Source organism: Pterocles gutturalis, unplaced genomic scaffold, assembly GCF_000699245.1.
Source record: "Pterocles gutturalis isolate BGI_N339 unplaced genomic scaffold, ASM69924v1 scaffold47961, whole genome shotgun sequence".
In the NCBI taxonomy this organism is placed as follows: domain Eukaryota; kingdom Metazoa; phylum Chordata; class Aves; order Pterocliformes; family Pteroclidae; genus Pterocles; species Pterocles gutturalis.
This window is the reverse complement of record NW_010099580.1, coordinates 1-12,872: the sequence shown is the minus strand read 5'-3', so window position 1 is coordinate 12,872 and position 12,872 is coordinate 1. Positions and strand designations below refer to the sequence as shown.

Below are 12,872 nucleotides of genomic sequence, written 5' to 3'. Positions count from 1 at the left end.
GATACGAACCCAGGCAATAGCTGTGTCACAAGCAGAGCATTTCCTTACTGCCAGAGACTCTCACAGTGCTTGTTGCACTCGCTATCAGAAAACACAATGCTTTGCAATCTGCAGGCTCAGTCATGCCTTCCGATTTTGTCTCGGGGGCTTTTTTCTTGGAATTTCTACAATTTCATTTCTCTTTTTGTTTCATTAAGTAATACTGACAGGGTGTAGCAACACTGTACAGCTGTGCTTGGCACAATGGTTCCTCTTGGCTTGTTTGGTTTTTAAAAGAACGATTCATGTCATTTGCTGCTTTGTGCTGATTTAAAACTCTCATTTTCAATTAACATTTTCCAAGCAGCTCAGGTCACCCCTGCCACGGCCAAGCTGTTGGGAACACAACTGACACAACTTGATCTGGCAGACCAGGCTGTAATTTTGTGCTGTGAAGAAATAAATCAATAAACTACAATGGCCTTTCTGTGATGGGCAGAGCTCTGATATCAGCAAGAGGAGGCACAAAGGAAGCACAGAGTGCAGAGGTGAGATAAAAGGGGCTGGAAAGTCTTCTGCAGCTCTGATGTCTTCTGCCACCAGCTCTGCCTTTATGTGTAGCAGTTTCTTTTGTTTTCATCTACCTGCTGCATGTTTTTTGATCAGCTTTCCTTTCCTTCCTGTACCCCGTCTTGAGCTTTAACGTTACCTTCAAAGTGTGACTGGTTCCCAAGCCCTCCTGCAGCAACTGCCGTCGTTGCTTATTCTCACTCTGCTGGGACTCACTCACCTTTGGGTGGATGACAAACAGCAGGAGCGTGACTGATGCACCAAGTGTGAGACTTTCATATTTGCAGTGGCCCATGTTGTAGGAAGCTTGGCTTTTTTTTTTTTTTTCCTCACCCTCTGTCTAGCACAACAAGATGACAGAAGTAGGAAAGAAAGCAAGGAAGTCGGAGACTGTCCTTATCTTCACTTTCTGGCTCTTGGCCCCAAAGTCCCTGCTCAGACTGAGCTCAGCCACGCCTCTGGGCTGGTCCCAGAGACAGACAGAGTGGCTGGGGTGAGTGCAGCCTCCTGGGGAGTGGGGAGGACAGGCAGGACAGTGCTTGGGAATCAGTTGTCAGTGGAACAGCCAGTTCACATCAAGCAGATTAAGCTACTTCTAGTTGAGCCCTGCACCTAAGATCGCCATACTTCTATTATTTTCAGTGGGAATACATGTGGATTTCAATTAGCGTGGGGTGTATAGAACATGACTTATGGTTTATTTTTGAAACAACAGTGTTTTAGGTGAGCTTCAAAAGTAAGTGCAGCAATGTATGTCGGAGCCACTGGACACAAATCCATCTTCAGTAGTATCTATTCCCACTCATGAATAAAGTATTCTATTTTTATGCTAAAGGATTCCTACAGCATCTTCCCCATACAGAACACATTGCTAGCAGTTTTATATGATAGGATTTAGTCTTCACTATTTTCACTATCAATACAAACCCAGTTCCTTCTTAAACATTTTTTCCACAGCTCATTTATTTTACCAGCCTTTTGCAACACGGACGTGATTTTTCCTGCAGGAACAAAGAACTATTAGAAAATAAGCATGCACCAAGAGTACCTTGGGTTTGATGTTTTCATGGTCAGGAAGCAGGGAAAAAGACTGTGGTGAAGTCAGCACTCTGGGTCTTGATGGCAGTGTGCCTGGTGAATTGTCTGAGACAGGAGATCTGCACTTTAACACCGGTGAGGTGGCAGACTGCTCAGGTCTTGGAGAGGAGGAATTAGACCTATAATTTGTGTGCACCAGTGAAGAATTAAGCTGCAGTGGACGGGAATTAATAACATCAGTTTGTAGAACCAGTGGAGTAGAATGAGGCCGTGAGAGAGACCAGTGCTTTGAGACACTGGGAGGGGTAGGAGAGGAGGCACTCATCTCCTGAACAGACCTTTGGGATGAATCTGATTTAGATCTAGAAGCTGAATGCAGGAGACTTGGGGAAGGAGATGAGTGTTTTTCTAGGGTGGGGGAGGATATGCCACTAAGCCTGGCAGAAGAAAGCAAAGGATATGACCGGCAGGTGAAGATGGGTGAGTAGGTGTGTACTCTCTGAGACTGCTGAGGTGCCCGGGACCTGGAGGCAGCACACCACAGCCCCTCTGGGGAGGGAGATGCAGGGTGTACAGGGGAAGAGGATGCTGGGGCACACGGAGGAGTCCGCGTAGACTGAAGACCTGGAGAGGCAGCTGATTTTCTGTGGGAGGAGGTGGGGGATGACAGAGGACTTTGGGAGCCCGGAGAAAGCGTTCTGACTGGAACGTGCTTTTTAGGAGAAGGGGATCTCACCCGAGCAGTGGGACGAGGCTTTGGAGGTAAAGGTAGATGCCGAGCCCATCCTGAAAGACAATATTGCTCTCTGCTGGGAGAATCTGGCCTTATAGGAGGGCTTGAGACAGATTTCTTGGGGGTTGGGGGAGTTGTTTTGGACTTTTGATCTATTGCGAGCGTTGAGGAACCAAGGGAGCTAGGAGAAAACGTGGGACATGAAGCAGGAGAAAGCGGTCTCTTCTGAGAAGAGCCTGATCTCAAAATAGCAGTTAAGAGGGTCAGTCTGGTTGGCAGAGAGGATCTGACTCCTGACATTGCTAAATTTCCTCTAGATGACACTTGTGTGCAAGGCTCATTTATACTACATATAGTCGACGAGGAGCCATGAAGGGAGGGTGGAGACAAAGGTTTAGGGCTAGGAGATAATGAATGTGTTATTATATGTACAGGGACAGGAGATAAAGCGTTAGATCTTTTGGAAGAACTGAGGGGTGAAGACTGAGCTGAAGATCCTTGAATTTCAGCTGAACGTGGAGGATCAGGGGAAAGACTTGGGCTTTTTGCTGGAACAGAGGATGTGGTTAAGTCTCCCATTTTGCAAACACAGCCAGAGGTATAGGGACTTGGTGTTTGTAGATTATCATACAGTCGAGAAGTGGAGTAACAACTGTTTGATGCAGGAGAGGATATTTTAGACATGGAGGGAGGTGAACTACGGGAAGCAGACTGAAAGTAGAGAGATGAATCTTGCTTAGAAAACCCAGTTGCTGACTGCCAGTTGTTATGAGAGTCTTCCAGCGAAGAGGCTTGATTCAGGTTAACCATGGCACCACACGCTACGTTCTGATTAGCTGAAGAAATTAAGTGGGCAGCAGGTGGTTTAGAGGAAAGATGATCAGAGATGGAAAGAGTAGAAATTAACTGGAGAAAAAAGAAAAACAGAAATGTTAATGTAGGTGGAACCTGTGGAACTGTTAAGTACCCCACATTTCAGTCCTGTGGTCATGCATATAGTATTTCCATTAGTACTGCTCTGTGAGTTAAAAGCACAGGGCTCTGTTAAACTCAGGGGTACAGCCTGATGGATATGGCTCTCAGGGTGGTGAGCAAGTGCAGACAAGTTATGTGTTACTTTATGTTTATGAGACCTCACTTTTGTTGACATAAGGTTCAAGGCTACTGTATTTTTCATTTTAGGTAAAACCCAAGACAGTTGAGCCATCAGTGTCCAGAATCATGTGATGCTATTCACGTTGTATAAACACAATGGAAAGTGAGAAAATTGCAATACTGTCCCACCTCACTTTACCAGTTCAGTGGAAAGTAGCCTTTCTGTATATGAGATTCAAGTCAAGTACTCCTTTTCTAATTCAGTAAACAACACCTTCTGCAGCACTGTGATATCAGAACAAGAAATTTGCTCACAACTACTTAAATCAGACATCCAGTTTGTTTTTCACTTTTCTTGTCATTCACAGAGCAGTGCATTTGACAGTTTCCAGGCATATGAGAGTCCTTATCCCCTTCTCCACAATCTTACAATACACACTAATAAAACAGTAATGAGCTCTTTCATGAGTGCCTTTTTTCTTAGGTCTATTCTAATTAGGATTTGTCAAAACTAATTAGAGCATACAAGTATATTATCAAGCTTTTATACAGTTTTATGCTTCTAAAGAAAGAAGTTCTCTCAAAATCTTCCAAGTTATTATAAAGCTGAAATTAAAAACTAGGATATACACAATATGAATAAAACATATCAGTATGAAATAGTGAGCTAAGTCAACTGTAAAACCAAAAGGTTACAAATTGTCACCTAACTTTCTACTGATGAATTTGAAATCAGGGAAATTGACTCTAATGCTTACAAACTTCATATAAATACAAAAACACGTATTTATCTATCATCTGATGCCCAGAAAAGATTATGCAATTCTATAAAAGAAAATTATAACATCCAGTTTCTACATACACAACTTGCACATGATTTTGGCTCAGCTTATGAATTGTATTTTTTAATACAAATATCTTCCCCTTAAGAGAGAGGAATTATTGTTGTTATTATCATCGTCATTATCATTATTATTATTATTATACCTTATAGTATTGATACATCATAAAAATAGGTATGAAACATAATTTTCAAGTGAGAGCATGTGCTGGAAGAAGCTGTGACAGGAGAGCAAGACTTAAAGGCTTTAAAAGGTTAAACTCTATCTAAAATGCTAAATATGGGCTAAATAAGCACAGCAGAACCCTATTAGCCCGTATAACTAAAAACAAGTGAGCTCTTTTTTTAATGATACCAAAAAATAGCAAGCCTTGTAAACAGAAGATACTTTCTATATTAGATATCTTCAGAAAAGCCAGGGCAATGCCTTGATTTATAGAAATAAACACCAACCATCAGAATGCCTTTACAACCACACTAATTTCCCCTTATTTTCTGTGTGTGTTAAGGTGTCCCATTTCAAAGTGGAAAGCCAATGGATGTATACAGTGCAAATATTAGAATATAAAAATAAATTTCCATTATACCATTGTACCATATGTTCTATCGGATTAAGAAATTTTGACTCTCTGAAAAAAATTATAATTAAGAATTTTAAAAAATACTGGAAATTGATAATAATTTACCAATATTTAAGCATTGTAAAAATTGTTATTAAATATGTCATGAAACAGAAAATTATTTAACAAGTTAAAAAGCAACATGGTAATCCATCTGATAATTTGGAGCGGCCTGATGAATTTAATAGTGAGTTCTAGAAGTTGATCAACTACCAAAACAAAACTGGGGAATTAAATCTCTATATTTCAAAACAGAATAGATAATTTTTTCTTACAAAGACAAGAAATTAAAAGAAAATGAGGAAGGAATATGAAACTCCATAATGAAAGAGCAGGATGTGCAATGACTTCTAATTAGTTAAATTTTAATAAGAAAGATTTATAAGCAGCTAGGAAAATGTTCATGGTAGCAGATGATAAATACGCTCCTGCAAGCATGATAAAGACATTTTGCCATAGTCTTCTTCTAGTTTGAACACCACTGAACATTTACTTGCTGAGCTAATTGAGCCATTATTCAAGTCTTCTGAAAAGATTTTGTTACTGTATTACAGTATTTGCTACGTCTCTAGATCATTACCCTCTTATTTACATGATGAGAGAATCATATCAAAGTTGGTTGGAAGTGAATTCTCGAGGTCATCTAGCCCAAGCCTCCTAGTCAAAGCAGGGCTCTCGCCAACACCAGCAGGTCAGGTCAGCTGTGGTTGTGTCTCACCCAGTCTCTAAAGCCCCTAATGGAGGTGGCTCCAGCACCCGTGGGCAGCCTGTGTCAGTGCCACAGCACCTCCCAGTGAGGAATCTCCTCCAGGTGTCCAGCTGGGACTTCCCACACGTCAATTTGCAGCCATTGCTGTCTCACCTGACACTATGGAGAAGAGTTTGGCTCTGTCATCTCTGTAACCGCCCTTCAAATAGTTGTGGGCTGTTCCTAGATACCTCTTTGACTGCCTCTTGGTGAGAGTAAACAAAGCCACCTCCCTCAGCCTCAGCACATATGTGCCCTGTCCACCTTTATAGCTTTATGCTAAACCCCATTCCCTTCTTCACATCTTTCTTGAGTTTTAGGGTGAGGGGCCACGAAACTGAGCATGGTTTTACAGGTGCAGCCTCACCAGTGCCAGTAGATGAGTTATAAGAACTTCCATCTATCAATGGGATTTCTTTTGCCTTTCTTTTCTGTCCAGCTTCTCTATTGGTTTAAGGCACTTCTGTAGTTGTACGGGATTAGTGAAGAGGAAGTAAGTGACAGAAGTAGATTTGCCTTCTCTTGGCATGTAATTTAACTGCAAGCCTTCTTCTCTTCTCAGGAACGCCTCAGATATACATTTCCCAAGAGCATATAAAGTTGAAATAGGTGGCAAGGTTACCCTGGCATGAAGGGATCAAGGAACTTGAAAAAGATCTTGCTGCCTCATAGATGATGATCCCAGAAAAATCAAAGAGGTTATAATCTTAGTATTGAGCCTTGCCCAGGAGACCGTCAGCATGTTTGAAATGGCTGAGCTGAGCTGGACACAAGGCAAGTGGTCTTTCTGGTGAGATGACGTTGTTTCAGAAGGGCATAAAAAATGCGGTTACTTACACAGCAAGGTCCTGATAGCTGGACAGGTCAAATTTTTTAGTGTGACGAATTGAGAGACCAACAGGCAAAAGTCTTATCTGAGAGAGGATGTGGCATGATGCAGACCTGGTCTTGGAGCCAGTTAGCCATGCTTTGATCTCAGTAGCATGTGATTATAGATAGGAAAAAATAAATTCCCTACTGCAGCCTGCAACCTGAAAGCCAGAGACAGAAGGAAGCACTGGAGACTGGACAGCTTGACAAAATCTCTGGAGACAGCACAGTAAATCAGCTTGCAAGCTGGGGCCCAGTTAACACAGATGCCATTCAGAACAGCCTGGTTTCTCCCAACAAGGAAGGTTCATTCTTCCTGGTGACAGCAGGAGTTTGTAGGGACTCTGACTGATTTGTCTGGAAAAGCCAAACCAGATGACACGCACTGGACAGAGAAATGCCAAACGACTTTGACTAGCTAAAAAAGCCTTCTGGCTATTGATCCCCCACAGTGAGTCAAGAAGTGCCTCCAAACTGAGTTAATGTCCTGGTATGCACGGGAGCAGACACATCCCCCCTCCCCCAAAGGCTGCACTACTGAGGGCAGAAGTCAATCTGCCCCTCCCTTGCATGACTAGACTCTCTTTACATAAAAAAAAAAAAAAAGCACAATGTAGAAGCAGTAAACTATCACCAAAAAGTTCCAAATACGACCAGAATAAGTGATGTTTTTTAACTGTTCTTTTTTTTCAGACTTTGAATATTGCATAGCATTTTCCAACATCAGTCAGGACCTTTATGCCTCAAAGAGCAATAGAAGCTTCCATTTTTTCAATACTTTTCTTTTTTTTTTCTTTCCTTTAAGCAAAGTCACAAATGAATTAAGCTGTAGAAGCCCTCTGGTTCAGTTAGAATGATCCTCTGTAAAACATAAGTTCCCAGTGTCGGTTCTTGTTTTTATAATCTCTGACAGGAAACCCATAGTCTAATTATGCTTTTCAATGAACATAATGTTATATGTAATAACTGTTAAGTGGGACATGACACTGCCATTATAATCCTAGAACTGACAAGGTAGCCCCTATATGAAATCCTTTGTACCCAGGAAATGTACCAACAGATAAAGAATTCTTCTATTTAATAATTAATTTTCCTTCATTTCTGAACTGATGATACTTCAATAGATGGTAACTCAGAAAGAGAGATGCTCAAGGAAACACTGAAGAAGAATCATAACATCAGTGAAAAGCAACTTAGTAAAAAACTTCTTCTTATGAAGAGATGAGATGGCTAGAGATATTTAGAAAAGGAAGACTGAGGAAGTACTTAGAGTCTTGAAAAACTATGATTTAAGAATAATTATGAGATGTGCATTACCCATACAACATGCTATCTCTCTTCACATTCAGGTGAATACCTAGTAAAATTGGGTTTAAATTCCTTGTTCTGTGCAAACTGTATTTTCTGCTACTTTACCAGGTAAATCTCTGCTAACTTGTCAAGTCATCAAAAGCTTAGGAAAGCTACAGCATATGATATTTTCAGCATAATCATACCAAAAATCCATCCAAGTAAGCCTGGCAGAATCTGCATACTGAATATTGCTGAAGTAAATTTATATTTCTCTACAACAATTACTCTTTTGCAAGCTGCTTCCCCTAAATGTATTCCTCTATACCTTTATTCCATCCTCAGGTAAAATTCTCACTGACTTCACTGGGAGTTTCTTGGAAGAGATTAATATTGTATAATACTGTAAATCCCAAACCAGATTGGATTTCTTATTCACAATTTCCTCAGTCAAAAATTGACTCTGAAGTTGATGAAAAATTGAGAAGTACAAGTATATCAACACAGAAGAGGAAGTCCGATTCGTTTTCAGAGACAAAGTAGCCATGCCCAACTATTTTTAAATGATTGATGAAGAATGTCATATTCAACAGATAGAAACCCTGCTGAGGTCAAATGAAATGTCTGAATTTATTCCATGTGAGAAAGATGTTGCTATTTTACTATAAGGTAGAGTTTTCCACTGCATATACATCCTTGAAAACTGTCAGTGCTCTTTCTAAGATGAGAGATATTAACTTTTCATGCAGTAAATTAGATTGACACCTATTTTACTATAAGGTAGAGTTTTCCACTGCATATACATCCTTGAAAACTGTCAGTGCTCTTTCTAAAATGAGATTAGATGAGATGACTCATGATGATTGACACATTTTGAAAATGAAACATTTCAAAGACTCTTTTTTGAATTCTCCCATTGGCAATTTAAAATTTCAATAAATCAATAGATGTGCCCTATAAAGATCAACATAAAAGGGACCTTTCAGCTTCATTAGTTCTTTATACCTGTGCAGTCAGTGTTAACTAACAATCAGAATAACAGGATTTTTACAGATTCTTTCTCTAGCATAAAAGGCTGCAGCGGGTGCTGAGAAAAAAATAGGTCTGGGAAGTCTGATGCTAATAATTCAAATGATCTACAGGCTCCATTGATTTCAATGACCTTAGCCAATTTAGACTAACTAGGAATGCAGCACCTTCTGATTAGCTTGCTGTCATGATGAGCTGCTCTTAAAGGAAAGAACAACAGACCTGCATTACCTGCTCCGTTTATACAACAGAGCCATATGGAGACACAGTAGGTCAGAGGGGTTGAAACAAAGTCCAAACATTACAGGAATGGCCAACAAAAGTGCTAATTAAAGAATAAATTGGCCAAGCTGCTTTACCAAATGATTGTCCTGAAAACTTTAGAAAGCAAAGGCTACCTCTAGAGTTTAAAGAGCAGGTTACCTGACGTTTCTGCAGATCAGCAGTGCTGTGGGAAAGCGCAGCACCTGGAATGTGTCCATCACCAGGAGGTTTCCCTGCCCCACTGTCAGGGGAAACGTGGGATGTGGCCAGCAGCTGAGCACTGATGGGACCGTAGCCATTGGGAGTCCGATGAGTGTCATTTGAGGCAGCGACTACTTCATCTTCATCACCAGAGTCCGTAATCAGGATAAACTCAGCCTTAAAAAGGTCATTCTCCTGCATTTCTCCTTTGCTAGAGTTATGCCCCAGGGACTGGAAAGCCGTTCCGGTACTGTCTGTATGGACGGTGGACACACAGTCTTGTCTGGCCCCGCTCTTTAAGGCCAGCTCATCAGAGACTGTGTTCGACTGCAAAAGATACAAGGAAAAAGATCCAGATTAGCTGTATTTTATTTGTGTTCCCCAAAATGCAAAGTAATTTTGGCTTGCAGCTGTGGCTGGCGCTATGCTACCAAAAGCACAGAGGGCAAAAGAAGAATTTGGGCATGAGCCTCCAGCTGAAACCCACTCCCCAGGGAGCCCCCCACCTCCAGCCCCCAGGCTGATGCTGTGGGGCTGCCTTCCCGGCAACTTGCAGAGCAACAAGGGACTCCGAAAGCAGCAACGGCCAAAGCCCGGGGCTGGTGCGGGAACTGAAAAGGAGGGTGCAGTCAAGCCAAATGAGCTGTCAGACCACACTGTGCAGACATGATGGGAAGGCATCCCAACTGTGGGATCCACGGGAGCAGACAATGCTCCTCAGATGAGTCTGACAGACAAATCTGGGACAAAACCTATACATATTAATGAAGAAACAAAGGCCTTTAAGACAGGGAATTCTCTGAAGACAGCAGACAAAGAATCTGAGGTCAGAGAGCTTTACTGTATGTTCAAGCATCCCAGCACAGAACACAATTGTTTTTTTGTATTTTCTACAGTTTCCACTTCCACTGGGTAACTTCTCAAGCATGCTTCAGATGAGAGCAGGTGTAGTGCAAGCTGGGCATGTGACATGCACATCACTAAACCATTCAATATTGAAACTGCTATGGTAAATAATATTTCTCTTGAAGGAGGAATCAGGTAAAAGTATAGATATATTTTGTACTGCAAGATAAAGCTTGTAGATGGGGCTCATAATTGAATCCTGCCTGAGGAATAAATTAGAACTTTTCACTTCACTTGCAGCTCCATACGTCCCTAGAACTCAGTTCTTTAAAATGGTATTTTACTGTAAAGGAGATACCACTAGTGTGACTTCAGAAGTGTCATTTTCATTATCTGATGTTGGCTGGGTTTTTCTAATTTTGTCCAGGTTCTTGACATTTTAGAAAAGGTAGTAATTGATGCTATGAATGCCTCAGTGCTACATGACCTGCCAGCAAAGTTTTTTCTGCCTATAGAGAAACATAAGGAGACAGATGTACAGAAGACCTGATGCTGCTTTACCTGGGGCATTACTTATCGAAACCAATACTGAGTGGCTGGAAATGTAACTAGTGATTTAAACAGCCCGAGGAAAATATTCCAGGTCACGTCTCTTCAAACACATTAATTCCCAGCCCAGACCAACCTCTTTCTAAGTCAGATAGGCCACTGAAAATGCTGGAGCATGTTCAGGTCAGAGGACTGTGAACTCCTGTGAAAAGTTTATTACATGGAGGAACATCAAGAACTGCAGCCCCAGCAATGTCCCAGGGAAGGAGCTGTTACATAAGAGTAGAATCACCATTAGCATTAATATTAACCTCAGGGCTGCAGTTTCCTTTCAAGCAGCATGTAATGAAATAAGAGGCTGTTAAGTGTTGTGAGGCAGGAAAGAAATAACATACACTGTGGGCTGGCCAAAGGAAGAACCAGGAATGGTGTGCTTCACTGTCAGAGGAAATCATGACGGCAAGCTTTCAAAAACAAAAAGCAAGCTTCTGCTTTGATGCATTACTACGCAGCTGTGAAAGGGATTGTCACCTTTGCTGGAAGCCACAGCACTGGCATTTATTGAAACCAGGATCCAGTGACCAACTCTTAGTCAATTCCCACGTGTAACAGTCCTCACACACCACCCTTGCTCCCACGAAGATCAGGAAGGAATTACCCCTCATCTGCCAAGAATATAGCCTTGCATGACTGACAGAGGTTGGTATAGAGATGGGAAAGGGTTCTTCTTCCACTAAAAACTCTGCCAATGGCAAAACAGGCTGTTGAGGAGACAACAGCCTTCTCTTGTGTAATGATCCTGCATCTCTGGTAGGCTTGGTAATTAAAACCAAACACAAGCCAGGAAACAGTTTGAGGGGAAGAGCTTCAGTTCAGCAATGCTCAGGACAAAATTTTCTGTATCTTTTGAAAGACTGGAAAAATTGGCACAAACAAAAATCTACCTTATTTATTATTTCTTGTTTGCTCAGATCCTTTGGCTCCTCTGGAATTGTCACAAGGAACTTAGAGATATCTACAACCTCAAAATGAGTTGGAAGTCTTCCAATGGATGGTATGAATGTGAAGGTCAATGGTTTGGTTCCAGATTCTTGAGAAGTGACCTACAAAACACAAAATTAGTTCAACTTTTTTTGTCCAAATAAAAAATTATGTGTTTGTCAGGGTTGAAACAACATTTACTTCATCTACATAACTTACAAGTCTATTAACAACTATACTGGTCATTGGGTTGTTTCATATTAAGGTCTTTAACTGACAGTATAGTGCCTTGATTATACCCATCATCATCTTATATATTCTAAAGGTGTGGCACAGCAGACAGGAGAAAATTTTTTAAATTCTTTGTTATTCTTTCCATTTTCCATACCAGAAACCAAAAATCATATTCAATTTGTTTAAAGGCTACGTTTATCTTTGTTTAACTCCACTTCAGTAAAACAGTGTAATTATACCACTGTGTCTCATCATAATACTCTGGCCCCTAGAGTATTTGCTTAACAACTAAAAACAAATTGGAAAAACCTTTGCTCTGCAAAAAAAAAGGAAAACATGTTTACATTTTCTAATGAAAATGCAGCTAATTCTGAACAACATCTGGGACGAACTCTGATTCAAGGAAAGGATTTTCTCCCATTTTTTTGAACCATTCAGCCACATACACCAACTCACATACACCAACTAATTGTGTGCCTTTCTTCTTATTTCTCCCTCCCCAACTTGCATTCTCGCTAGGACTGCGTACATAGGGCTTGAATGCACTGAACAGAAGAAAGACTAAAAGAAGGCAATTTCACCTAAACATCCAATTTTGTCACAGTGTTCTCCCATCACTTCCATGTCCTTCGGAGGAGATACTGGACAGGAAAAAGCAGTCCACACAATGGTAAAACTATCAGTTGCTTTGCCAGAGCCTAATATGATGTCTTTCACACTACTTGTTGGTGTGGAAAATCCTTTCTGATTCAAAGCTACATAACTTACAGATTTTTCCTTGTTTCATCGTCTGATTTAAAGCTTATGGCAGTTAATTGTGTTGTCAATGAACTCTAATATGCACAGCCATGAACTATATAGAATCATAGAGAAAAGACGACCACTGCTTTGATAGGTTTTTTTGGCTTACTTGTTTAAAGTAAATTATGGAATAGAGTAGAATTATGGAATACATTCAAAGAATCACAGAATCATAGAATCATA

At 40.8% G+C, this 12,872-nt stretch overlaps 1 protein-coding gene across 1 annotated transcript in view; it reads right to left on the bottom strand.

The window, feature by feature from the left end:
* The window catches only part of MLIP (muscular LMNA-interacting protein), a gene marked incomplete at both ends in the record, with an annotated part of 28,885 nt that extends 17,109 nt beyond the window's left edge, over positions 1-11,776 (bottom strand). The window contains 2 exons of the mRNA XM_010076632.1: positions 9,237-9,605; positions 11,618-11,776. Of these exons, the coding sequence (XP_010074934.1) occupies positions 9,237-9,605; positions 11,618-11,776 (528 nt within the window). The remainder of the gene's footprint in view (positions 1-9,236; positions 9,606-11,617) is intronic.
* Between the last annotated feature and the right edge of the window lie 1,096 nt (positions 11,777-12,872).